General features: G+C 42.8%; 1 protein-coding gene across 4 annotated transcripts in view; it reads right to left on the bottom strand.

Moving 5' to 3' along the window:
• tex26 (testis expressed 26) overlaps window positions 1-27,842 on the bottom strand; it is a 55,967-nt gene that overhangs the window by 8,750 nt on the left and 19,375 nt on the right. For 3 of the 4 annotated variants that reach the window (XM_069891573.1, XM_069891572.1, XM_069891571.1), the window contains exons 2-7: window positions 20,638-20,848; window positions 20,390-20,555; window positions 12,378-12,462; window positions 4,999-5,155; window positions 4,740-4,896; window positions 1,940-2,113 (exon numbers count right to left, since the gene is read on the bottom strand). In XM_069891573.1, the coding sequence (XP_069747674.1) occupies window positions 1,940-2,113; window positions 4,740-4,896; window positions 4,999-5,155; window positions 12,378-12,462; window positions 20,390-20,555; window positions 20,638-20,694 (796 nt within the window). In that variant the 5' untranslated portion in view covers window positions 20,695-20,848. Of the gene's footprint in view, window positions 1-1,939; window positions 2,114-4,739; window positions 4,897-4,998; window positions 5,156-12,377; window positions 12,463-20,389; window positions 20,556-20,637; window positions 20,849-27,842 lie in introns of those variants that run through there. The other variant, XM_069891574.1, reaches the window with a different exon arrangement.

The raw sequence follows: 27,842 nt of genomic DNA, 5'->3' as shown, positions 1-27,842 counted from the left end.
GGCGGCTTGCAGTCGAAGGACCCACACAAGCTGTGGGCTGCTGGAAACTGGCTCATGGGAACCAGGTATCAGAGCCAGATTTCGAAAGGGTGTTGAGGGCAAGAAGAGCTCCCAAAGGTTGTCGGGCGCTGAAGATTTTCTGATTATATCAAAAGTTTAAATCTGGAGATTGGGTCGTCAATGGTTTGAATTGGAGTCTGTATGGGTGCGGGTGCACTGGAGGTGGATCCACGGACACTCTTTGTCTCTGAAGGGACTCTTTTGATTCTCTTTCTTCTAATGTTAGGAGCACTGGGCAAGGCTCATGATGAATCTTTGTTTGCCTTACAGCAGATAAAAGTGAAGTATATCATATATGTCACTCTTTAACGTATTATTCCGTGACATAAAAGGATGCTCGTGCTCTGACAATAAATTTGAACTGTTAACTTGTAATGTGTGAAAACTCCATGGATCAGTTGGAATGGTGAAGTAGCATGCAGAGGTATTTTCTCACAGCTTCAGAGACCCAGATTCAACCCTAACATCTGTTACTGTGTGTGTAGAATTTGCACATTCTCCCTGTGGGTGTGTGGGCTACCTCAAGGTGCTCGGTTTCCTTCCACTCCCCACAGAAGGGCAAATTGGCAGGCTACTTGTCCATTGTCAGTTGCCTCTGCTGGTACAGGTGAGCGGTGGGGTTGATCAGAATGTGGGGAGAATAGACTTGCAGGGACAAATGTTAAAGAAGACGAACGCTTTGAGAGCTGGCATAGACTCAATGGGCTGAATAGCCTCCTCTTATTACATCATAACCAAAAATATATTTATACTCTGCAAGGTTACACAAAGACTAGTGAAAGAATGGCCAAAAACTTTCTGCTTTAATAATTAAATTGTCGGTGAAAACCTGTCCGACAGGACCTCATTTTCTTATCCCTACCGCTCTGCATGCAGTGCCAGTTCAAACTTTGTTTACCAGTCTTTAAAATAGGACCTGAAATTGCTGCTTCACTAAATCTTGGAACATTGCAGCAGATTGTCTGTACTCATTCCCCATCCCATCCCCTCCCCCGCCTCCCTGCCACCCTCCCCCGCCTCCCTGCCACCCTCCCCCGCCTCCCTGCCACCCTCCCCCGCCTCCCTGCCACCCTCCCCCGCCTCCCTGCCACCCTCCCCCGCCTCCCTGCCACCCTCCCCCGCCTCCCTGCCACCCTCCCCCGCCTCCCTGCCACCCTCCCCCGCCTCCCTGCCACCCTCCCCCGCCTCCCTGCCACCCTCCCCCGCCTCCCTGCCACCCTCCCCGCCTCCCTGCCACCCTCCCCCACCTCCCACACTTCCTTTCCACCCTTCCTCCCTTTCACCCTCCCACACCTCCCTTCCACCCTCCCTTCTACCTTCCCTCATCTTTTCCTATCTCTATAAAACTTTCCTCCTGCAAATATTTGCCCAACCTCCACAATATTAGCTGCATCTCTCATTCTTAGTGCTTTACGAATCCAGATGTCTCGTATGGTGAATATGTTTTTCCTTATTGAAGACCTGGGTCTTTTGCCGAAATTGGTCTTTGAGGGACTCCCTCAAGTTGTTTATAGGTGTCCAAGGATTGGCTTTCTGTTTGGACTCCAAGGTGTGAACAAGGACTTCCAGACATCCTTTGGCCGCACACTTCAGTTGGTGCTTCTTGCATGTGCAAACAACAGAAGTAAAACTAACATCAGATCCTTCGTTGAAGTCAGTAAATTCTGAAGCCACAACAGAATCTGATGCAATAACAGATCTGAACTATACAGTATACCCAAGTTCCTAAAAGTACCCTTCTACACTACCAATACTTAAAAACAAACAACAGGAAGATGGAACAATGGAAATCAATCAAAGATGAAAAGAATGCTATCTCATAGATTGTTATTACACTATATCCAAAAAGAAGATCAATGGGGTGGTTTATAGTTCTCACCTATTCCTTTTGCAGCAACATTCCATTGTCTCCTGCTGCCGTATTGAGACGTGCAGACCGCCAGCTCAGGTCTTTGGTTCGGTTTTCTATGCTGAAATTGATCATCTGTGAGAGAAGGACATGGTTCGCCCATCCGTTGGTTAGGCACACAGGGGGGACATTTCATCTTCAACTCTGGAAAGAAAATTCTAAACAGTTAATTTGAGATTGCACACATTTATTTACCAACCTTTATATGCGTGTTTCAAATTTCTACCCTCAAGATTTTATATTTGAGTTCCCTCCCCTCTCTACTTCCTCGTTTGTTTGCAATGGGAAAGCCCATAGCAGATTTTACCAGATGTAGCCAAGGACTGATGCTGAGAATGCTCCCACACTGAGACCATGTTACCTCAACTGCATGAATTTTTAGCCCCTTCCACACTGTCAACCATCCTAGGAAGCAGGAAAATTTACTGGGCCTTTCCCACTGCACCTGGTTAATCGGCAACCCGGCATTTGTGCTTTCACACCACCAGAAGATGATTAGTGAGTTAACTCGGCCGGGCTCTGACACTTGCCCCCACCAAGTGTCAGAGCCCAGTTGAATTTTACTCGCTCTGCCAGGCAAGATTGGGACATTTCACACCACACGATTACCGGTAATGGACCTGTTAAATTAGTCAGTTAACCCACACAGAATCGGCAGTGTGGAAAGTGCTTCTGTTAACTGTGCTTGGCTTGGTAGGCTCTAGTCTTAACATTGATCTGCCTGTGGAATGTGTGTTGCTTCTTACCACATCACAACTTCTTCTTATCTTCTTTACTAAACAATCAGCCCATCTCACAAGGGTTATCTGCTCTTTCCTTCCTCATCAGGCCCAACTACTTGAAAGTGCTGGGAATCTGACGATGAGGAATCAGGAAATGGGACAAGAATTGCTTGGAGCAAATAGCCATGGTGAAAGACAAATTGGAATGTGGGAATGGGATGCCTGCTAGATGACAGGCAAGAACCTGGTTATTGGGTGTGAGGTGTTCTTGGTGTTGGGGTGCACAATAAAGGCATGGTTCTTACCCCATTCCTGTGCCATGAAAGTCACCAAGGCATCTTCTATTTCATCTGGAGATCTGGAATAGATTGTGTCTGTCGGATCATGATGGACAGATTACCAAAGAATGGGGAGGCGTGGATGTACTGAATATAGCCCTCATCCTGATCACCACCTTTGTTAGAGGCTGCATCAAGATGTAGTGTCACTGTGTGCTGAGTTCCACCTATCTCTGGCCTTGTGAAGGGTGGGCTTGGCCTTGTTGCTATGCAGTGTTCCATCTGATTGGTCCGTGCCTCCTTACATATCTTTCTGCACAAAACAATCCTTGACCACAAGTTTTCAAGCAGTATTTAGTACAGAATGTTCTGGAAGCCCTGTGCAAGAAGGAGACAGTAAATCCTTTAGGAAGCTTCAAAGTTATTTGGCAGAAGCCTCTTCACCAGGACTCACAAACAAGCATCAAAACATCACTTGGCAGGCAGAGAGAGAGGCCCTCCACATTGGATCCTTCATGCACAGAAGAGGTCTCAATTCTAAAGCTCACTGCCTTCAAGAGGGCTGTAGAGCAGACGAGACAATCATGTATCTCCTCCAAGAGTACATAGAAAGGAATGCAAAGATCCATAGCTGAGGTTCACCCCAGGCAGCTCTGTAGCTCTCTAATCTGTGAAGGGATGCATACTGAGGCAAGCATCAACTCCCACTGAAGGATCATCAACTTGGTGAGAAACACACTTTGCCTGAAACCTGTGTTGCCTACCTTCCAAGGAAAAAAAGATACAAGCTGATGGATACACTGAAGCAAATGCTTTGTGGTGAAGGATCACAGTTTAGGGTTCAAGAGACGGATAGCTATTGAATAAAACTCTTCTTGGAGGTGCTGATCTTCAGGCTTCTTTAAACCCTGCCTGAAGAGAGCAGCAAGAAGATGTTGTGACCAGGGTGAGGGGAGTCCTTTATGATGTAAGGCAGCATCTCGCAGAGATGGACAAGAGGTCAGGACCCATGATGGATGTGGACCAGATTTGCCATTTTCTGCATCCCTTGGCACATGTTTCCAAACCAGGCTGTGAGGCAACCAAATAGTATACTTTCCACATATGTCTGTTAAAGTTTATCAATGACATGCCAAATCTCCTCAGAAAGTAGAGGCATTAGTGTGCTTTCTTCATAGTTGACCTGATCTGCTAGCTCCAGAAAAGGTCCTCCAATACTTTTCTCGTGAAACTAGAAGGCCCTATTTTCCCATTTATATTTTCTCCCTTGGCAGCATTATCCCTTTACCATTATCAACCCTAGCAATTCTGAAATCATTGAAAGGGAAGCCTGAAATTATAGCACAAGTATGAGTTAAATGGGGCTAATGGCCATTTGTATTGTCTGTGAAAATTGACTACAGTTCACATCCATTTTCAATCTAAATACTCATTGTCTAAGATTGTCTCATTTAAAGCTTTTTTTCGAAATGTTTTCTTTAAAACCTTCCAAACCCAGTTCCTTATAGATTCTCCTTTTCAAAAATCAATTAATTATACACTTAAAACCTAATTTCCATTCTTTTTTTTCTCGAAGTAAAAGATTCAAATTGGGAAGGGTCACCTGAAATAAAAATCAGTTAATGTTTTGAAATGGCCTCATGTATTTAGCCCTTAATCTAATAAATGACTGTAATTGCCTTCCAACATTGTGCTTTTGAAGTCCTCGTAATTCTCTTAAACACATTTCCTTCTCCTAAAATATAATAGTGGATTTCAATGCAGTCCTACCCTGTGAAAGTCCCAGGTAATCCTGCCGATATATTGTATCATATTGATGCGCTTTTAACCTGCTGATGTCATCTGAAGACATTGGTTGAGGAAAATATGAGCTGACTTTTGGAAAGGACTCTGGATTCTTCTTTGGGGTTTTCCACAGGCACAAGACCTACAAGAGTACATTTCAGAGTCAGGAGAGAACGACTGTTTGTTGTTTGCTTGTGTTTAGCCACACAATTAGGACAAAATCCATCTAATAAATGTTGCTTACATCACATGGATGAGGTTTGCTCCTCCTGGATCCTGTACGACATTGCAGAGGCTGTTGACTGGTAATCAATTTCCTGGCATAATCATTTGAATATGAGCTGACACCAATAGGCTCATGGAGCCGATATGGATATGTATACCCATTAGATGACTTAGGACTGCAGTAAGGCAGAGAGAAGCAGGAAAAAAAATAAATGAAGTACATTCAAGACTTACAGTAGAATTTCACACTATTATTAGTTTCTCAATCACAGTTAAATAAATTTCATTCATCTAATAGGCTTTTATTGAAAAGTGTTTGCATGGTCCAGGATTGAACAACCACAAAGCTAAACATAAAATATCTTGATAACAGAATTTGTAAGGATATTAGCAAGTGTTTATTGCTATAAATCATAAAGAAATGTTTCTGTGAATGATTTTGACAAATCTCTTACACTGGAAGCAACAGTAGTTAGTATGAAGTGAAGGTGGAAGGGAGCTATTCCTGCTGGAGGTACATGGCCAGTGTGTTCAACAGGGATCAGTTTTGGAACCCTTGTTTATGATATGCAGTAAAATCTGGAATTCAAGCAATCGGCAAAAAAAGAGGAAAATCAATTTAAAAATTAAAATAAATAAGAAAAAAATAATGGGTAAAAAGTCCATTAAGTTTAAAATTGTAAAAATAAATGTTCTCAGAAGTTACACAAACGTTTGGTGAAGATGGGAACAAATATGTAGCTACAGAAGTGCCTTGGTTGTGCTTTATGCATAGGATCTGTTTGAATACAGTTGTGTTTGAATAAAATGGTGACACCCAGGATGAAGAGCCAGTTGATGCCATTCGCTGTCAAGGTGACTCTCTTAAAGTGTCACCTTATCCCTATGTGGTGGAACCACTGTTTTATTGTTTGTACATGTATGGCTGGCCTGCTCCTTGCTGATTGTACCTGTGCTCCTCCCCCTTGATTCCCCTAATGCCATAACCCCTCCCTCAGAACAAGCTCAGGTCTTGGGTCAGCGACATGAGACGTGCCTTCTGTTTATGGTAATAAAAGCCTCTCAGTCAGGTAACTTCTAGCCTACTTAGTAAGACTTCTCCCAGTCAGAGGCTTTATCTGTAAACTTGGTTTGGGGGTGGGGAGGTTTAACAATAATGTTATTGTTTGTCTATCTGGCAGCTCCGTGGAAGGGGAGAAACCTGTAGATGGAGTGCTGGTTAAAAATTTTCAAAGAATGTGATTGAAAATATAGTAAAATGCTTTAAGGATTATATATTCATGCAAGTGAAGTTTGTTCAGTGTAAGTATAGTATAGAATTTTTACCTTTATTCTTTTAAACTGTTTATTCTTAATGCAAGTGTATTAGTCATTGTAAATCTCAAGCAACCAGAAAATACACTTAATCCGGCATCTACCAATCCCCATAGGTGTCGGATACCAGGGGTTTTACTGTATATAAATGACTTGGATGAAAAAGTAGGTGGGTGGTTTACCAAGTTTGCAAATGTCACAAAGATTGGAGGGGTAGTGGACAGTGTAGAGGGCTGTCAAAGAATATAACAGAATATAGATCAGTTCCAGATATGGGCAGAGAAATGGCAGGTGGAATTCAATCTGGACAAGTTTGAGGAGGTCAAAAGTGAGGGGGAAAATACGTTTCCTTAACCGTATTGGTGTGCCGATGGATCTGGGGTCCAAGTTCTTAGCCTCCTAAAGGTGGCAATGCATGTACCTAGGGTGGAAAAGAAAGTGTAGAGCACACTTGCATTCATTGGTCAAGCATTGAGTATAAAAGTAAGGAAGTCATGTGGCAGCTATATGAAACTTTGGTTAGGCCATATTTGGGAAATTGTGGGCAATACTGGTCATTCCAGAAGTTTTCTGCCATGTAATACTTTTTAAAAAAAAAACCTTTTTATATGGACTCTTCAGGTCATCAGAGCATTTGAACTGTTTGTTCACCAAGATCTTACCCACAGAAAGTAACAAGTGCTCTTATGGCCACAAGATGGCAGCACGTGCACTCCTACCCTTGCCACTGCCCTGACTGCTGCCAACCTGTCTGGTGAACCTGAGCTGCGACATTGCCCTGCACTGAAGCCAGTAACTTTCAACACAACCCTTTGTATTATTTGCCTTGGGTTTTATTCATGTGATGATTAACTAGAGAGTGTGGAATTGATTGCGTAGAAGACATTAGTGCTGAGGATAACAACCTTGAAGCCTCATAACCTCTTCTGCCAGTTCCTCTTCTCTGTCATCCTGCTCCTGCTCCCCAGCTTCTTGATAACTGGTCCCTTAAGGCAGCACTGTCTTGAAGATGCAGATGGAGTCTGGTAGTCTCTCAGCCCATCATGGTTCAAGTCCTCCCGTCTGTAGAATTAGTGCTCTGCAATGGTCTTCTCCCAATGTGGCTCACACTGTAGCCCCAAGAGACTGCAGATGTTGGAATCAATATATTCTTTGGCTCACTCTGTCTACTCTATATGGGTGCATGGACCATGGACTGGAGTTATAAATCATTCCTTCGCCAGAAGGTTCTTGTATCCCATTGCCTCACCTTTTCTTTACTGTGGTGGTTGAAATGTAGGTTACTGCTGCAGAATAATTGCTCCTGAGCTACCAGGTATTGCTATCTCTGGTAACTCACCATATGCAGCTTGAAAGAGTAGAATTCCTTTAGAGAATTCGGTACATGGTACAATACCTATAAAGCAAGGTGCATGCAGCTGCTGCTATCCTCCATCCTGGAGTTGTCCGATTCCTTCTCGCTGCAAAAATCAAATAAAGTTATTTCTTCCTGAAAGGCAAAAAGCTGCAGATGTTGGATACTTGAAATAAAAACAAGAAAGCCTGAAATGCACAATATTTGGCAATGCTTTTCAACTTCCATTACGGAGCAGTAACCACAACAATGTGGCTTTCATCACCAGCAATCCCTTGGAAAGAAACAAGCCACAGGAGACCAGAGCCATAGTTACTGTCATTATTCACATCAATGGCACCACTATCTTGCTTTGACTTTGGAGTGGTGCTTTGCAGTGGGTTGTTGATTTCAATCACAATAACTCTGCAATGTGCAAATATCACAGCCCTGGGTTGTGGCTGATGTTGAGATAGCAGAACAGTTTCCTGAACACCCTATGTGAATACGGCCTTGCATGATATTTCTCTCTGTCTCTTTCTCTCCTTCTGTCTCTCTTCCACACTCTTTCTCTCACTTGGTCGGTCTCTCTTCTCCCCCCTCTTTCTATCCTTGTCTAAGGAGGGCCTACTGGTCTTACCGGTTTACCTGTTTTTTGTCCAAAAACCTTTAATTCAGCAAAAATACATTTCATCATTTGAAACCACTTCCTGTGGATGATTGAAACTTTAATCATCTAATCAGCATCAAAAACTCTACAATGATGCCTATGCATGTCATCTTTGGCTTGGCTTCGCGGACGAAGATTTATGGAGGGGGTAAAAAGTCCACGTCAGCTGCAGGCTCGTTTGTGGCTGACAAGTCCGATGCGGGACAGGCAGACACGATTGCAGCGGTTGCAAGGGAAAATTGGTTGGTTGGGGTTGGGTGTTGGGTTTTTCCTCCTTTGCCTTTTGTCAGTGAGGTGGGCTCTGCGGTCTTCTTCAAAGGAGGTTGCTGCCCGCCAAACTGTGAGGCGCCAAGATGCACGGTTTGAGGCGTTATCAGCCCACTGGCGGTGGTCAATGTGGCAGGCACCAAGAGATTTCTTTAGGCAGTCCTTGTACCTTTTCTTTGGTGCACCTCTGTCACGGTGGCCAGTGGAGAGCTCGCCATATAATACGATCTTGGGAAGGCGATGGTCCTCCATTCTGGAGACGTGACCCATCCAGCGCAGCTGGATCTTCAGCAGCGTGGACTCGATGCTGTCGACCTCTGCCATCTCGAGTACTTCGACGTTTGGGGTGTAAGCGCTCCAATGGATGTTGAGGATGGAGCGGAGACAACGCTGGTGGAAGCGTTCTAGGAGTCGTAGGTGGTGCCGGTAGAGGACCCATGATTCGGAGCCGAACAGGAGTGTGGGTATGACAACGGCTCTGTATACGCTTATCTTTGTGAGGTTTTTCAGTTGGTTGTTTTTCCAGACTCTTTTGTGTAGTCTTCCAAAGGCGCTATTTGCCTTGGCGAGTCTGTTGTCTATCTCATTGTCGATCCTTGCATCTGATGAAATGGTGCAGCCGAGATAGGTAAACTGGTTGACCGTTTTGAGTTTTGTGTGCCCGATGGAGATGTGGGGGGGCTGGTAGTCATGGTGGGGAGCTGGCTGATGGAGGACCTCAGTTTTCTTCAGGCTGACTTCCAGGCCAAACATTTTGGCAGTTTCCGCAAAGCAGGACGTCAAGCGCTGAAGAGCTGGCTCTGAATGGGCAACTAAAGCGGCATCATCTGCAAAGAGTAGTTCACGGACAAGTTTCTCTTGTGTCTTGGTGTGAGCTTGCAGGCGCCTCAGATTGAAGAGACTGCCATCCGTGCGGTACCGGATGTAAACAGCGTCTTCATTGTTGGGGTCAGATACAGCAATGAGCTCTCTGAACCCTTCTCCATTAACAATGGCGTGAAGCAAGGCTGTGTTCTCGCACCAACCCTCTTTTCAATCTTCTTCAGCATGATGCTGAACCAAGCCATGAAAGACCCCAACAATGAAGACGCTGTTTACATCCGGTACCGCACAGCTATGCATGTATGCATACAATATTATGCCCCTCCAAAAGGGGCTCACACTTAAATCACTGTACATAGCTCTGATGTTTCTGCTGTTCCTCCTTAACTTGCTTAAGGAGCCCCTACTGAGTTATTCTTGCTCCTGTAAGCAAGATATTAAGTACTTGATCTCCTTTAGCTGGTGAGAAAAGAAGGACCATCCCCAAAAGATCCTTTGTGCACAGCCAAAATCTTGGTCCCTTAGCACACTGTTCTCAAGGTGGCTGCGGTGTGAGTGAATTGGCCATCCATCTCCTTCTGGGTTTCTTAACTAAGATCTGCAGAGGAATTTATCTGTATCAACAAGCTTCACAAGCATGGAAATCAGAGGTGTTTAGCAGCTGTCTACCTGTGGTGAGTCCAATGCACAAAGATGTTCTGCAGCATTGTGTTAACATACTGTCCCAGCAAAGAAACACAGGAGTAAACAGAGGGCTGTCTCCCAGCAGACCTAAAGCTGCTGTTGTCATCCCATCGGATCAGTCTGGATGGTGACAATCCATCAGAGGCAATAAAACATCAAACACTTACTTCCAGATTCTTGATGAGAGAAGTAAAGGATGGAAAATAGTCTGACCTCGGCGACGACTGCAGATGAAGTAGTGTGGCTCAGTCCTGTTCCTACAGTTATTGACTTATTATGACACAGAAGACGACCATTTGGCCATTCCTACTCCAGGACTTCCACTTCCCCTTCCTCATTTCCCCATGGCCACATCACATGCCAATCAACTCGCCTTTCATTGTTTTGCTACTTACCAAAATAAAACAATTTACAATAAATAACCAATAAATCTCCCAACATGCATCTGGGATACCGTGAGAAATCCGTGTACTCAGTAGAAACCTTCATTGGGAGAATACGTAAACACCACACACACAAGGTCAGCAGTAAACCAGAGTCATGATCATCCTTATCTACAACCAGGAGGGAAGGAGGGAAGAGAACAGAAATTGACCCACCATTACACTGAGTAATTCTGCCTTTTTGTTGACCCCATTCTAACTTGGGCATGGACTAGGTACTGGAGAGAGTGTAGCCACCATGGTGGTTCAGTAGATACGTTTGGAATTGCTGTAGTGATTCCGGTACAGGTGGAACACAAGTTTGCCACGGATGGACAGTTTCACACTCTCCACATCAATTAAACTAAACGTTGTGACATCATTGGGGTTGGTGTCACCACCCGCCCCCTCCCCCTCCCTCCCTCCCTCCCCCATGGACCTCCTCCCGTACCAGACCATCCAGAATCGTTAGTAATCTTTTTCTACTAATGTTACTTATAATTCCTATATATTACAGAATGTAATGGCAATAGTAGTGAGATAAACATCGAGCAAAATTAAAATTACACCTTTAAATTACAATATCATACACACAGCATAGTTTCATGTGATTAAAGTGAAAATTCCGTAAGAAAAAATTATTGATATAGGCTCAAATACTAATTGCCACAATATTTAACTAAAACATCAGAAAATTTGGCAAAAGCAGCGACTATAAAAACACCAGCAGGACCAAAAACAACAGCACGTGCTTGATTGAAAGCATCATTGTAATTGGGTAACAAATGGCAGATCTGACTGGAGTGCATTAGATGGTTCAAAAAAGCAAGTTAGAGTTTTAGCCTTGTAGGTATATTAATACATGCAAGCTGGGCTGATGAAAAATGATTTTGTTGTTATAACTAACTACAGGGATATATTTAATTTTTAAAATTCTGTGAAACACTACACAAAATTTTTTTTATAGACGGTCATATTGGTGTCACCCCCTCTGATGGTGTTGCCCGGTGCAGCTCGCGACCCCCTTACCCCCACCCCCCGTGACGCCAGTGACTAAATGTGGCTGCTTTGCGGAGCTCCAGGTCTCTGTTCACAGTCCAGTTGGAACCCTCCAGCTATTTCAATTCCTTTGGGCATTATCACACAGGCCTGTCTGTCCTCGGCCTTGTCCGTTTCCAGGGTGAGGCTGAACCTAAACTTGAGGTACAAATATACTTTCTGGACACCCAAAACCCAATGACAGGAACATCAGATTTTCCAGTTCCAGGCCTCGCCCATCCTCTTCTTTTGTTTTCATCTGTCCTTTACCCACACCCTTTGCTTTTCTCTTAAATCTCACCTCCACCCCCAGTGGACTCCTCCCTGTCTTTCCATGTCACCTCCCTTCATTTTCCCAGTATCCAATCATCTCTTGGGCCCTTCCCAGCACTCCCCCACCATCTATCTCCCCTTCCCATCTTAGTCTCTAAAAAGGCTCCCAAACCAAAACAGTGATTGACCATTTCCCTTCCGAGATGCTGCCGAACCTGCTGAGTCCCTCCATCTTCTCATGGTTTGCTCAAAATTCCAGCATCTGGAATTGCTCCAAGCACTGTCATCCGATTGCAATGATGGGAGTGAAGTGGGCATATAAATTTAGTTCTAGCTCCAGCACGTTGGACTGCCATGACTTTAATTTCCAAGACACAAAGCACCTGAATATTTTGAGTTTAATTCATTATCAGAGACTTGATACCAATAGTTTGTGAATATGCCAACTCTTCACATGACTATGAATGAATATTATCAGTAAAGGACAATTAATAAGCTTTCTGGGAACTCAGCTCGTTCTCCCACTTAACCTGAAGTTATCAGATTCCCTGGAAGTTGTTCTATTTCAGACTTACCAAATGGGTTCAGTTATAGACCCTGGGCGATGATCAAAGTCACGCCTGAATGTAGTTTGGTAAGGATCAAAGGCTGATGACCTTCCTAAAGACATGGAAAGTTCTTAATTAATTGCATTTTTCAGATTAATATCAAAAGTTTCCTTCAAGAGAAAAAAAATATTCTCAAATGATATTTTATATCAACTAATGTAACATTGTCAGCCATTCCAGAATTCTGCAGAGAAAGCTCCATACAGTACACCTAAAGGGTACTATTTGGCACTCTATTTCAGCAATCGCCTCATCTTACTGCCAGTACTTCTCTAATTTGCTCAGTTTGAATTATTTACCAACCAGTTATGCAATGAGATTTTGGGAATGATACAGGACCAGGTGGAAGGATTGATCAGAGAAAGAGCATTTTTATACTTGTGATTATTGTTCTGTTACATTTACAATAGTTACAGAAAAGGACAAAGATAAAATAAGATTAAAGACAAAGGAGAATGTAAGAACTGGAATCCAACTCAGGATCTGGAAGAACTCAAAGAATCAAGCAACATCTGTAGAGGCAAGAGATCTATGTCGATGTTTCGGGTCAAGACCCTGCATCAGGACTGAGAGGGAACAGGGAAGAATGGCAGTGAATAACAATGCAAAGGAGGTGGGTTAGAGCAGCCATCTCAATGGGGGCTCCTGGAGGCCACATCACATTCAAGGGTGGGCATGGAAACTGAACGGATTAAACATTTTTCAGTGAAAGTAAGGACTTTGCTGTTAGGCTTTGCTACATAGTTGCCAGGCAATGCTAAATTTTATCAAGGTTGGAGGCATTTGGAGACAGCCGTGGATGTCCTACATAACTGCGGAAAATTAACAGTTTTCAGAGCATTCCTTGCTTCAACATGATTGTGTTTGGGGAGGAGTCACGTAATGGAGTAGTGGCCGGTAGGAGAATACTTTTTTCCTTCTTTTCTGGAGAGGGCTGGTAAAGAAAAAGCAAAGCCACAGACACACAAACCACAACAAATAAAAAATAAAGGTGTGGAGGAAATGGCACCAAAGAAAGAAAAGCCAAAAACAATGGGAAAAAAAAAGGAAAGACGCCAGAAGAGAAAGGTGAAGGCCTTACCTGTATGAAGAAGCAGGCACCCATCATGGAAAGAGGAGCCCACTCCCTGAGGTCAGTGGAAATCCCGCAGTGTTGCGACCCATCGAACGCAGGACTACAAAGATGGCTCGCGGAGCCAAACAGAGGTGCGCAACCGCGCATGACAAAGACAACACCGATGGGAGGGGGGACCAGCTGTGGAGTGGAACTCCACAGCTTGAACAGCTGAGAAAGACCCGACAGCAGGGCTCCCAGTGGGAAGATATAGAAAATAACGGGAATGGGAGGGAGGAGAATGAAAAAAGGAAATCAGAGACATAGCAAATGACCAGCCCAGAGGAAGAGGACCAACATCAAGACACCATAAAAAAAAATACCCAGCAAAATGAGATAAACAGCCCAACAAGAAAGTCAGAAGAGACACAGATACAAGGAAGAGAGGTAGAGGACACAGGTCCTGAAGCGGACACAGGGTAAGAGGAGGGAGAACATCAAACTCTGCACAGAGAAATAGAATATAAAGGGAATGGACTGTACATAGATAGAAAATTTTCTGAAGAATATATGGAAGCAGTAAAAGAATGGCAGACACGAGAATTTAATGAAATAAAAAGAATAAAAGGTACAGAAGAAAAAGTGAGTAGATTAGAGGTGGTCATGACAGAAATAGGGAAAAGAGTAGACAAGGTGGAAGAACGAGAAACAGCCGTAGAAATGGAAGTGGATGACTTAAAAAGGAAATTAGAAGAATCTGATAAAAAAGTTAAAGAAACACAGGAGTTGTTAGCTCAGAAGATGGATATAATGGAAAACTATAATAGGAGAAACAATATAAAGATAGTGGGCCTTAAGGAAGATGAAGAAGGCAAAGATATGAAAAAATTTATAAAGGAATGGATCCCCAGGATCCTAGGAGTGCCAGAAATACAGGAAGGAATGGAAATAGAAAGGGCACTCAGAATATTAGCTCCAAAACCACAGCCACAACAAAAACCAAGACCCATTCTAGTAAAATTCCTGAGATATACGACAAGAGAAAATATATTGGAGAAGGCAATGAAAAAATTGAGAGAAGACAAAAAGCCACTAGAATACAAAGGTCAAAAAAAAAATGTTTCTACCCAGACACAAGTTTTGAGCTCCTGAAGAAGGGGAAGGAGTTTAACGCAGTAAAATCGATCCTATGGAAGAAAAGCTATAAATTTATGTTAAGATATCCAGCGGTACTTAAAATAGTTATCCTGGGGCAGCAAAGCAGACTGTTCTTGGATCCGGAGAAAGCACGAGAATTTTCAGAACACCTGAGAGATGAAGAGATGTAACAAGAACAAGGAACAACGACAAACTTCATATAAAGAAGAAAAATAACGTATAAGTAAGAACTAAGAAGGGGAAGAAAGGAAGTAAGGGGGAATTAAGAGGGTGAACTTTGTTATATGTGAAGATAAAAGTATTTTCTGGAGGGGGCTGGGTGGGAGAGAATAACAGTCACTGCGAAATCAGTTGACGCTTGCGAGCGGGTTCACAATCCAAATGGAGAGGGGAGTTGTGGTTGCCCGGCAAGAGACAAGGGGCAACTCAGAGAGGGGGGGGGGACATTTGGGGTTAAGGGAATTTTAGATGTGGGAATAGTAGAAATATTTTATGTTTTAGAAGTGTTGTCTTACAGTGTGTTCAAAAAAAGAAAACAGAAATGGACAAGGAGGAAAGGTAGTGATGAGGAACCGGAAATGAGAGGTAAACAAAGTATGAAATGGCCATGTTGAACTATATGCCTATAAATATTAACGGAATACATAACCAAATCAAAAGGAAGAGGCTGTTAAATTTACTGAAGAAAGAAAAAATTGATATAGCATTCATGCAGGAAACACATCTAACTGAAGTGGAACAGAAGAAATTAAGGAGTGATTGGGTAGGGCACGTAACGGCAGCATCATATAATTCAAAAGCCAGAGGAGTAGCTATATTAATCAATAAAAATGTACCAATCAAAATAGAGGAGGAAATAATAGATCCAGCTGGGAGGTATGTAATGATATATTCAGAATTTTGGAATTTGCTCAATGTATATGCACCTAATGAAGAGGATCAAAAATGTATGCAAGATATATTTTTGAAGATTGCAGATATCCAAGGGAATATACTGATAGGAGGGGACTTTAACCTTAATTTGGACTCAAAGATGGACAAAACTGGACAAAAAACTAGCAGAAAGAACAAAGTAACCAAATTTATTGTTAAATGGATGCAGGAAATGCAACTTTTGGATATATGGAGGAGACAACACCCAAAGGAGAGGGAATACTCATATTATTCGGGTAGACACAAAACATACTCAAGGATAGACCTGTTCCTGTTGTCAGACCACATCCATGGGAGAGTTAGAAAAACGGAATATAAAGCTAGATTGTTATCGGATCACTCACCCCTGTTATTAGCAATAGAGCTGGAGGACATCCCATCGAGAACGTATAGATGGAGATTAAACTCCATGCTACTTAAAAGACAGGATTTTAGAGAATTCATTGAGCGACAAATTAAAATGTACTTTGAAATAAATACGGAATCAGTGAAAGATAAATTTATACTATGGGATGCAATGAAAGCCTTCATCAGAGGGCAGATAATAAGTTATGTAACTAAGATGAAGAAGGACTACAACTGGGAAATAGAACAGCTGGAAAGGGAAATAGTAAGTACAGAAAAAGAACTAGCAACAAGGGAAGATACAACAAAAAGAAGAGAATTGGCGGACAAAAAAATAAAATATGAAAACTACAAACATACAAGGTGGAGAAGAACATAATGAAGACAAAACAGAAGTATTATGAGCTCGGAGAAAAAAAAAACGCACAAAATACTAGCTTGGCAGCTTAAGACAGAACAAACTAAAAGAACGGTATTGGCATCAAGGAAAAAGGATAAACAAATTACATATAACCCAACAGAGATCAATGTAAACTTCAAGGAATTCTACGAGTGACTATAATCGAATGGAGAACGAAGGGAAAGAAGACAAAATAGATGAGTTTCTAGCTAAAATTGAACTACCAAAATTGCAAGAAGAGGAGCAAAATAAATTAATAAAATCATTTGAAATAGAGGAAATACAGGATATATTTTAAAAAAATACCGAACAATAAAACACCGGGAGAGGATAGACTCCCAATAGAATTCTATAAAACATTTAAAGATTTATTAATTCCTCCTCTCCTGGAAGTAATGAACCAGACTGAAGAAACACAAAACATGCCAGATTCATGCAAAACAGCAATAATTACAACAATACCAAAGACGGGGAAAGATCCACTAACACCATATAACCATATACGGAGCGGAAACAGGCCATGTTGGCCTTTCGAGTCCGCACCAGTTCACTGATTTTGTGCACCCTCTTCAGGCAATGGTCCTGATGGGTTTGGCCCTCGAATTCCAACTTCATTGGCTGAATTCTTCTGTTATTCCACCTTGGCGAACTCCAAGAGTCTTGTTTGCAAAACCTACAAATTGGGAAGATAAAGAGGTCCACGAGCTCCTTACCCTCCAAGCTCCATCAAACTTCTCCTGATGCACTGAGGAAAGTATATTGTCTGATTGGATCATAGCTTGGTTTGATTAATATGAAAAAATGTCTGAAGGTTTGAGGGGTGACCAGAGCATGGGCAGAGAGAGTATTTTTAGGATGTTGGTGAACGCTGGATCTAATGGAGACAGGATAGGAGGCAGAAGGCAAGTTGGGCATCCTCTGTTTGCCAGCATTGTATAGTCCAATATCTCTACTTAACACAGATTATAAGATAATAGATAAACTATTAGCAAACAGATTGGCCGACTGTGTACCAAAAATAGTAAAACTAGATCAAACTGGATTTATTAAGAAAAAAAAACGAACAACAGACAATATCTGTAAGTTCATTAACTTAATCCATACAGTACAAGGAAACAGTGGCAATTGCCTTAGATGCAGAGAAAGCCTTTGACAGAGTTGAATGGAATTATTTATTCAAAGTACTACAGAGGTTCAACCTACCAGAGAAATATATTAAATGGATTAAAGCATTATATAAGGGACCATTGGCGAAGGTGACAGAAAATGGATATATATCAAACCAATTTAAATTAAGCAGGTCAACTAGACAGGGATGTCCACTATCTCCCTCACTGTTCGCATTAGCTATAGAACCACTGGCAGAACTGATAAGAACAGAAAATAAAATAAGAGGGATAAAAATAAAAGAGAAGGAATATAAAATCAGTCTATTTGCTGATGACGTCATAGTATACTTAACAGAACCAGAAATATCAATAAAAGAATTACATAAGAAATTGAAGGAATATGGAGAAGTATCGGGGTACAAGATTAATGAAAATAAAAGTGAAGGAATGCCAATAAATAATGCGGATTTCACAAAGTTTAAGAAAGAATCACATTTAGATGGCAAACACAAGCAATCCGATACCTAGGTATACAACTAGATAATAATCTAGGCCATCTATACAAACTAAATTATCAGCCATTAATGAAGAAATTACAAGACGACTTAGAATATTGGAAAGATTTACCACTAACACTGATAGGAAGGGTAAATTGCATTAAAATGAATATCTTCCCAAGGATACAATACCTATTCCAATCGTTACCAATTCACCTAACCGAGAAATTCTTCAAGGAGCTAAAGAAAATAATAAGGAAATTCTTATGGAAAGGGGGGAAACAGAGGATAGTGTTAGATAAATTAACAGAATGGTACAAACAAGGAGGCTTGCAGCTACCAAACTTTAAGAATTATTATAGAGCAGCACAATCAAGATACCCATCAGATTTTTATCAAACAAGGGAAAAACCAGATTGGGCCAGATTAGAGCTAGATAAAATAGGGGAGAAGGTACTTGAACATATACTATACAAGTGGGATGAAAAGCTGGTGTAACATAGGAATTCACCAGTACTGCACCATCTGCTCAACATTTGGAAGAAGATTTACATAGAAAAGAATAAAACAAATTATCAAATACCAAAATTATTACTGATGCAAAATCAAGTAATCCCTTTCACAATAGATAACCTTTCCTTTAGAGAATGGGAGAGAAAAGGGATCAAAAGAATAGAAAATTGTTTTTCGGGAAATAAATTATTATCTTTTGAACAAATGAAGGACAAATATGGTATAACTCACGGTACAATGTTTGCTTACCACCAACTGAAAACCTACTTAAAGGACAAATTGGGAAGCAGGCTGAGGTTACCTGAAGGAAGCAATTTTGAATATGTGATTACAGACACAATGATAATTAAAAGATTTATAACAAACATGTACATCAAACTGCAAGAGAAAGAGAATGAGGAAACAAGCTGTAAACCCAAACAAAAATGGGAACAAGATCTAAACATAAAAAAGAATGAAACATGGGAAAAGCTATGCTCCAGAACTATGAGAAATACAATAAACACGAGGTTACACATGATACAATATAATTGGTTACACAGGCTATACACCACACCCCAAAAGTTAAATAAATGGGACCCAACAGTATCAGACAGATGTTTTCGCTGTAAGAAGGAAACGGGAACACAGTACGTGCAATTTGGGCATGTGAGAAAGTGGAAAAGTTTTGGGAAGATCTAAACCAGGTATTAAATAAAATCACAAAAAGCAACATACCAAAAAATCCAGAGATCTTCTAAGTAATAAGAAGTAAAGAACTTGGACTTGATTTGAATGGAGTACAAAAAAGATTTATTATGATAGCCTTAGCTGTAGCAAAAAAATGTATTATGACAACCTGGAAATTAGAAGATAGCCTGAGAATACAGCAATGGTACATAGAAAAATGTATTCCATTGGAAAAAATAACATATAATTTAAGAAATAACATCACAGTATTCAAACAAATTTGGGAACCGTACATGGAACACAACAGAGAAGTCCTACCGCGGACCTCCACCACCTAAAATGACAGAAGAAGACAAAATGAACTGACCCAGTATGTAAAGACACAAATTTCTTGTTTATTTTCATTGTGTGATGACATTGTTTAATGGGTTTAATGTATCATATATGTTGAACGTTGAGTGGGTGGGGAGGGGAGGTGAAGGAGGGAGGGAAGGGAGGGGGGGGAAGGGGAGAAAATGACACTGTGTATATTCAAGAGGGAAATGTTTGTGTGTATTTTGGTCAGTATGGTTCATAGTGTGAAAAATCTTTAAAAATTTTTTAAAAAGACAGTCTAATCTGGCAGTTGTGTGAAAAATAATGACAAACATTTCCAGAAGCAGTAGCTTCATACCTTATGTAGAACTTTATCTCACAGTAGGTGGTGGGGCTCTGAAAGTTTATATCCCAGAGGGATGCAGAATATTAATAATTGGATATTTAAACAAGAAATAAAAGTTTTTGGAAGATCTGGTCATTGAGGGGTATGTGGAATTAGCACAGAAGAGGAGACAAGACCATGGGCAGATCAGCCTGATCCTATTGGATGGAGGGCAGGGGCTGAGCGATCTACTCCTGCTTCTATTCTAAAAGCAGAAAATGCATTTCTGTAGAAAAAGCTGGTAACTAGTTTGGCTTGCACTGAATCAGCATGGCAATTTGACAAAAAAAGATGCCAATCAGGTGATGGGAGGAAACAAGAATTGGGAGAGAAGTTAAAAGTGTCACCCTCAGATACATTTTTTCATTCTTGTACTACAGCAGTATGGTTGTTCCTTCATTACTAGCTTAGATTACACCCCTACACATCTACCACAATGGTCACATATGCCCCCTGCAAAAATGAGTCAGTCAATGTTACCAAATTTCACAGCTGCTATTTGTGAATTACTATTGCCTTTCAAAATATTGTTCCATTAATAGGCTGCATTCATGATTGATCGTACAGTAACAATTCTATTTTATCCACCATCATAACTCACCTGAGCAAGGATCAGTTGTATTTGATCTGAAGTTTTCTGCTTTACACATTTTAGTCCTTTTTTCCTTTTCTAGCTGATTGCTTTTCTTCTCTTCTATTTGATCATTCCTTACATCTTGAATGCCTTGTAGCTGCTTGGGACAGTGGTGTGTTTGAAGGCCAGCATTCTGAAGCACAAATCAAAAATAAAATCACAAATAAAATACATTAGAGCTACATAAACATGAATCAAGTTTGATTAATGCTTACCTTGGCATTTTTATAACCTGGAGCTTCCTTAATATATGATACGAGGCACATTTCCATCTTTCACAAGTGCTGTGGCTTTGCAATTAGTATCTTCTCTTTCAGCCTACAGAATGGAAGTGAACCTGTTTGCACCTCGTTACCATCTGAAGGAGGTTCAGCTTCTGTTGCTAAGCAATGCTGTGTGGTTGCCTGGTGTAGAATAAACAAAGAGCTGCAAAAAAGAAAAGAATTGCCACTACAGTTAAAACCATAGAACATTGTAGTTTTAGAATGCCATTGCACCAAGATTAAATTTCCATGCCCTGACTTTTATATTTGCCACAAGATTTTTCCCCAACAAAAGATATTACCTGTCAGGGAAATATAAAAACTGCTGGCATCTTGAGCAGATGATAAGCTGCTGGAAGAACTCAATGAGCCAGGCAACATCCATGGGTAAAGGTGATTGGTTAATGTTTCATGTCAGGACACTTTATCAAGCCAAGTGGGAAGGTGTGGTAAACCAGAGTAATGCTGTGGTTGGCTACTGCCAGCTGGACATACCTCCCGAGATCGATTCTACCCACAACCCCTTGCATGCTTCTCATTCATTCTGCCAGGATCAGACAATGAATCTGGCTGCTGCATCAGAAGAGGAGTGTGGTGCTACCACTATTGTGTATTGATATATGTATGTGCTGTATGGGCTGGCCTGCCCCCGAACCTGTGACAGCTCCCTCCTGGATATCCCCATAAAGGCTGTAACACCCAAACCTCTCCCTCAGTACCTGCCTTGGAATCAGACCAGCAACAGGCAAGCTGTGCTGACACTTTAAGGTGATTAAAGCCCATTAATCACAACTCTCTGTCTGATTGTGGTTGATTGGTAGTACAATTTAATCACCTCAAAGTTTATGCTCAGCTGCTCAAAGGGGTGGGTTTTGTCTGGCCTTTATAACTGGGGTTTGCACTCAGTGTAGATTGGCCAGTTGTATGTTAACTCCCTGATATCTTTGACTGAGTAGGAGAGGTTGCAGGCTCTAACAAAGTGGTAGAGCCTGTTGGCTCCGGGTGGCAGGGGTTGTTGTAGAGGGCTTGGGGAAAATCCAGCTGCATGTTGGCTTGTGTCCCCCAGGACAAGGCATCGGGAGGCTCGTTGAACTTCCCGGGCTGACAGTTCAATTCTCCACCTCAGGATCTTGTAATTTTTAATCTTTCCCTGCTGTTGTTAAACATAAAAGTGACTGGACATTGGTCAGTCAGCAGGGTGAATGGTTTTCTGGCCAGGAGGTGCCTCAAATGGCACACAGCTCCCACTATGGCCTGGGCCTCTTTCTCAATGGCTGAGTGCCAGAGCTCAGGGCCCTGGAGGGTTCTGGAAAAGAACAACATGGGTCTGCCCGCCTGGTTGAGTGTGACAGCTAGGGTGAAGTCGGATGCATCACTTCCCACTTGTATGTGGATGAATTCATCCAGAGCATGCATCGCCATCTTGGCGATGTCACACTTGATGCATCTGAATGCCGCTTGGGCTTCTGCCGACAGGGGGAAAATGCCCAATTTTATCAGGGAGTGGGCTTTGTCTACAAAATTGGGGGTCCACTGGGCATAGTAGGAGAAGAGGTTCGAGCACCTTTTCAGGGCTTTGAGGGTCTAGGGTAAATGGAGACCCAACAGGGGGAACATGCAGTCAGGATCTAGTCCAATTATGCCATTCTCCACCACGCAGCCCAGAATAACTAGCCTTAAAGTGCTAAACAGGCCCTTCTGTTGGTTATAGGTCAGATTGAGGCTTTTGGGTGCCTGGAGAAACCTGTGGAAGTTGACACCATGGTCCTGCTGGTCATGGCCACAGATGGTCACATTGACCAGATAGGGGAAATGGCCTTGAGTTCATAGTCATCGACTATATAATCCATCTCCCTCTGGAAAACTGAGACCCTGTTGGTGACTCCAAAAGGGATGTGGAGGAAGTGGTAGAGGCGGCTGTCTGCTTCAAAGGCAGTGTATGGGCAGTGTCAGATTGGTATTTGGTGGTAAGCCGACTTGAGGTCAATAGTCAGGAAAACCCGGAACTGGGCAATCTTGTTGACCATGTCGACGAAGCGGGGGAGTGGGTAGGCATCTAGTAAGGTGGAGTGGTTTATGGTCTGACTGGAGTTGATGGCCATGCATTGTTTCTCTCTGCTCTTTACTACCACTACTTGGGCTCTCCATGGGCTGATGCTGGGTTCTATGACCCCTTCCGATAGAAGCCATTTGTCCTCCGCTTTAATAAATGCTTTGTCCCCAGGGCTGTACCATCTGCTCCTAGTGGCTACCAGCTTGCAGTCATGGGTGAGGTTCTCGAACAGGGGTGGTGGGGGACCTGGAGAGTAGAGAGGTGACGGATGGTGTTCAGGGGGGTCAGCCAGTTGGTGTTGCAGACCCTGAGAGGCAGGTGGGGGCCGTTGAACTGCATGAGGACACTCTGTAGCTGGCACTGGAAGTCCAGTCCCAGTATGACCGGTGCGTAGAGGTGCGGCGTGATCAGGAGTTTAAAGCTCCAGTACTCGGTGCCCAGCACAGTAAGTGTCACAGTGCAGCAGCCACTGATCTCGGCTGATTGGGACTGGGAGGCCAGGGAGACTTTGCATTGCGTCAGGGTCACCACAGGAGAGTATTGGTGTGCAGTACCCAGGTGGATGAAGCTCTCAGTGCTTCTAGTGTCGAATAAACAGTTCATAGGGGGGCCATTTACCTCAATGTTCATCATGGCTTTGCACAGTGGGTATGGGCTGTCTTGATTGAGAATGATGGAGATGAGTGTGTGGTTGCTGTCCTAGTCACTGCTGTGTTGATTTGGGGGTGCTTGCCAAGATGGCCGTCCCTGTGCCACGTACCACTGGAAGTGGTGCTGGAAGTGGTGCCACCCCAGATTGTCATCCCCAGGGCCCCATCGATCCAGATGTGACGTCTGAGGTGAAGGCGGAAGTGGGGCGGTCCAAGATGGCAATGTCTGTCGGCCACACACGGCACTGCTGGGGTAAGGTTGGGACCTACACACTTTCATGTAGTGCCCTTTCTTCCTGCAAGCAGAACATGTGGCACTTTGGGCTGGGCAACTCTTATGGGGTTGCTTCCCATGCCCGCAGAGATAGCACTTCTGGCGCTCGAAGGCAGTAGTAACATTGGACCCCACTACCCCTTTGCCATCCCCTGCCCGGATGTGACCATGGCCACAATTATAAAGGCGCTACACAGTATCTTCGCTCTGTTCAGATAGCCCTGCTATATGCATAGCGACCGGGGGTCCTCCTTTATGAACAAGGAGCTGTGCCAGTACCTGTTGGCCAAAGGCATAGCAGGACAATGGGCTATAAACCCTGGGGAAATAAACAGGTTGAGAGGGAAAATGCCACCATTTTCAGGGTGGTTCTCTGAGCTCTTAAATCAAGAGAACTCCCCAACTTCTGGTGGCAAGGCGCCCTCCCCGATGCACTCCATGGCACCAGGTCCCTTCTCTGTATGGCCACGAATGCAACACCACATATAACCATATGAAAGGCTCTTTTCCTTCCCCAGGAAGTTGGCATCCAGAATCACACTACCATCCTGGCTGACGGCACATCAGACACCTCAAAACTGACCCTCTGGTCGGGAAGGTCCACCTCCTCCATGCCAACCCCAACCCCCAATACACCTATGTGGAGTATCAGGATGGGCAACAGGACACCGTCTCCATTTGATACCTGGCACATGCACATCAACCGACTGGCCAATCCCCTCCCCTAGTAACCCTGACCAACTGGCCCCTCCTGATTTTGCATCCCAAACTCCAACCAACCCAAACAACACCACTGTACTAACACCCCCTCAGCCATCAGAGGCACCGCCCTGGAAACGACAGCTGTGCCAGCGACAGACGAGACCACTGAACAGGCTGAACCTGTAAGGGACGTTGGAACTGCAATGAACACTAAACCGTACCATCCCACTGGACTTGGTTTAAAAAGGAGGGGGTGAATGTGGTGCTACCACTATTATGTATGTACTGTATGGACTGGCCCATCCTCTGAACCTGTGATTCCTCCCTCCCAGATATCCCCATAAAGGCTGTCATGCCCAAACCCCTCCCTCAGTATCTGCCTTGGAACTGGGCCAGCAACATGCAAAGTGCTGACACTTTAAGATGATTAAAGTCTGTTAATCATGATTCTGTCTGATTGATCGTACAGAGAGATAACAAATATATGAAGGTGTTGAAAAGATAGAGTGGGATTAAAAGGTGATAGGGCTTTAGACAGAAGGTGAGAGAGGAAGGGACTACTGACAGGGAGGAAGATGAGGGAGAAATTTAAGAACAGAGCAACGAGAGAAGAGATGGGAACATTGGAACCAGGTGGAGGTTGCCTAAAATCAGGAGGATCAGTTCATTCTTGTTGGGTTGTATTCTATGCAGGGGGAATATGATGCATTGCTCCTCAAGTTAGCGAAGGAGTTAGTGCAACTTTCTTACAGCACCAGCCACCTGGGATCGAATCCCATGCTTTCTGGAAGGAGTTTGTATGTTCTCCCTATGTCTGTGTGGGTTTCCTCCCACCCTCCCAAAATGTACAGTGTTTGGTGTATTTGGGTGGCACGGGCTTGTGGCCAGTTTGGTAGGGCCTGTACCGTGGTGTATGTTTATGCTTGACCTCACCCTACCAATGAATCAGCCAGAGGGTAGATATATCTGTGTGGGAAGGATGAAGGGAATTGAAATGGTTTGCTACCAGAGCTCAAGCTTAGACCCACAGACATGTCGAGGGTGTTCAGCAAAGCTGTCACCAAATTTGTGTTTGATCTCACCATTAGAGAGGCCACACCAAGTACACCGAATGCAGTAGATGTAGTTGGATGATATGCATGTAAAGCTCTGCCTCGCCTGCAACATCTGTTTGTGGCCTTGATTGAAGGTGAAGGGAAAGATGTAGGGACAGGTTTTGCATTTTCTGGAATTAGAGCAAGAAGTGCCTTAAATGGGGCGCTATGATGGGTGGGGATGGAAGAACAGACAAGAGAACCTCCCAGAGAGTGCAAAAAAGCAGATAGGACCATGATAGAAAGATATGGCTGTTGGTGGGATCATGCTGAAGTTGGTGGAAATATTGGAGAATAATTTTGCATGTGGAGGCTGGTGGGATATAAGGATCAAAGTAGCTCTATCCTTATTCTCCCAGAGGGAAAGGTGGTAAGGGAAGAGATACGGATATATGCTACATCAATGACAGTCAGAGGAATCCGTGTTTATTAGAGAGGACATTTTGGATGACCGAGAATAGAAATTTTCATCTGGCAACCAATGTGGGAGAGGCAAAGGAATTGGAAGCATGGGACTGCAAGAGACCAAATGGGAAGAGATATTATCCAGGGAGTCAGTGAGTTTGTAAAAGATGTCCATGGCTTGCTGTCTCTTGAGACAGAGTCAGAGAGATCCAAGAAGGGGAGAGAAGTGTCAGAAACAGTCCAGGTAAATTTGGGGCAGGGTGGGAGATGGCAATGAAATTAATGAATTGTCAGGTTCTACACAGGTACAAGAGGTAGCACTAATGGTGTCAATAATTTGGCGGAGGAAGAGTTGGGGAGTGGTACCCAAGTAGGATTGGAGCAGTGACTTTTCAACATACACGGCAGAAAGGCAGGGAATGGATGTGTAAAGAGGTAGAAAGCATGAGTGTGTCCTGATTGTGGGTGGGAACAGAATGGACAAGAGGGGACAAGGTGGTTTTGAGATATGTTCAGTGGTGCAGGAGCAGGTAGAAACAATGGGTCTGCTAAAGCAATTCTGTTTGTAAATATTGGTGAGGAGATAGAAGCAGGTGAGGTGGGTTTTGGGAGCTTTCAGATTAGATATGGTGGGGAAATCACCTGATAATTGTATTTCCACCCTCATTGCACACCCCTCCTCCAACCCAGGCAGAGTCCTTCTGTTCCTCACTTTGCACTCCACCTGCCTCCACATCCAACACATTATCCTCTGACACATGATCCCACTATCAGCCATATTGTCCACTTTTTGCATGTGATCAGCCTTTCTGAGAATCCCTAATCTGCTCTTCCCTCCCAGCCCCTTAGCCACTTTTGATGAAATCGCAGAAAGTGCAAAACTTCCTGCAACTCCCCCTCACCTCCACCCAGGACCACAAACAGACCTTCCGGGTGAGGCAGAGCTTTACATCAACATCATTCAGCTTAGTCTAGTGCATTTGGTGTACTCGGTACAGCCTCTTTTACATTGGTGAAACCAAATGTAGATCGGACAACCACTTTGCTAAACACCTGCACTCTGTGAGTTTAAACTTGATTACAGTACAAACAATTATGAAGGTCTGGAAACATATCATAAGTCTTATGACTATTCAAATGAGCTTTACATGTTTTAAATCAGGTAAGTTTTTTTTAATGAAAACTCAATACTCCAATAAATCTTATTCAAATTATTCCAAGCAAGGTGCTTTTTCAACAAGTACAATCATATTTATTTCTTTTTACTTTCAGTCAAGAAAAAGCTTTCAACTCAGACGGAGGACAGACTTTCACACAACGAAAGATCAATTCATGAAATTGCATGATTGGGAGAGAAACCACAAGCATCATTTAGGAAATAAGAGGATAGTTTAAAATATCACCTATTTTAGCAAATTTCCTATGTGAAAGTAAAGATTCTTCAAAATAATTAAAGGGCCATGACTTTTTTAATAAAATAAATTTTGAACAGATTTAAGGGAGACCTGCTGTGCATGCTCCCATAAAATGTTACGAGCCCAAAGGACCTCAAAACCCAACAGCAATAGATATTCAACATGACAAATGGTTAGTTAAACAAAAGTTGTTTTTAATTATCTTTAAACATGAAAACAGAATCGAACTTTAACTTATCACTATTAACTTAACTAACCTAACTTAACCCCCTTCTAATTCTAAGTGCACATGTATGTAATGTGTGTGTAAATTTAAGAAAAGTTCTTTGGTTCACAATTCAATCTCACTTCTCATTCTTCCAAATTCTTTGGTTGCAGGCAATTCTTATACTGTGCACAGAATTTAACATGTATGAAGTTCACCAGGCTTTGTTATTCGAAAGGTAAACCTTTACCGCTCAGGAAGGCTCTTGTAGGTTTTTGGAGCGAAATGTATTTTTCCAAGATTTCCACAACTGAGGTACCACCATTTGTCACCTCAATGTTTTGCTGATGAAACTTGCC

This window comes from Narcine bancroftii, chromosome 7 (assembly GCF_036971445.1).
Source record: "Narcine bancroftii isolate sNarBan1 chromosome 7, sNarBan1.hap1, whole genome shotgun sequence".
In the NCBI taxonomy this organism is placed as follows: domain Eukaryota; kingdom Metazoa; phylum Chordata; class Chondrichthyes; order Torpediniformes; family Narcinidae; genus Narcine; species Narcine bancroftii.
The sequence above is the reverse complement of the archived record's forward strand: the minus strand, read 5'-3'. Positions and strand labels throughout refer to the sequence as shown.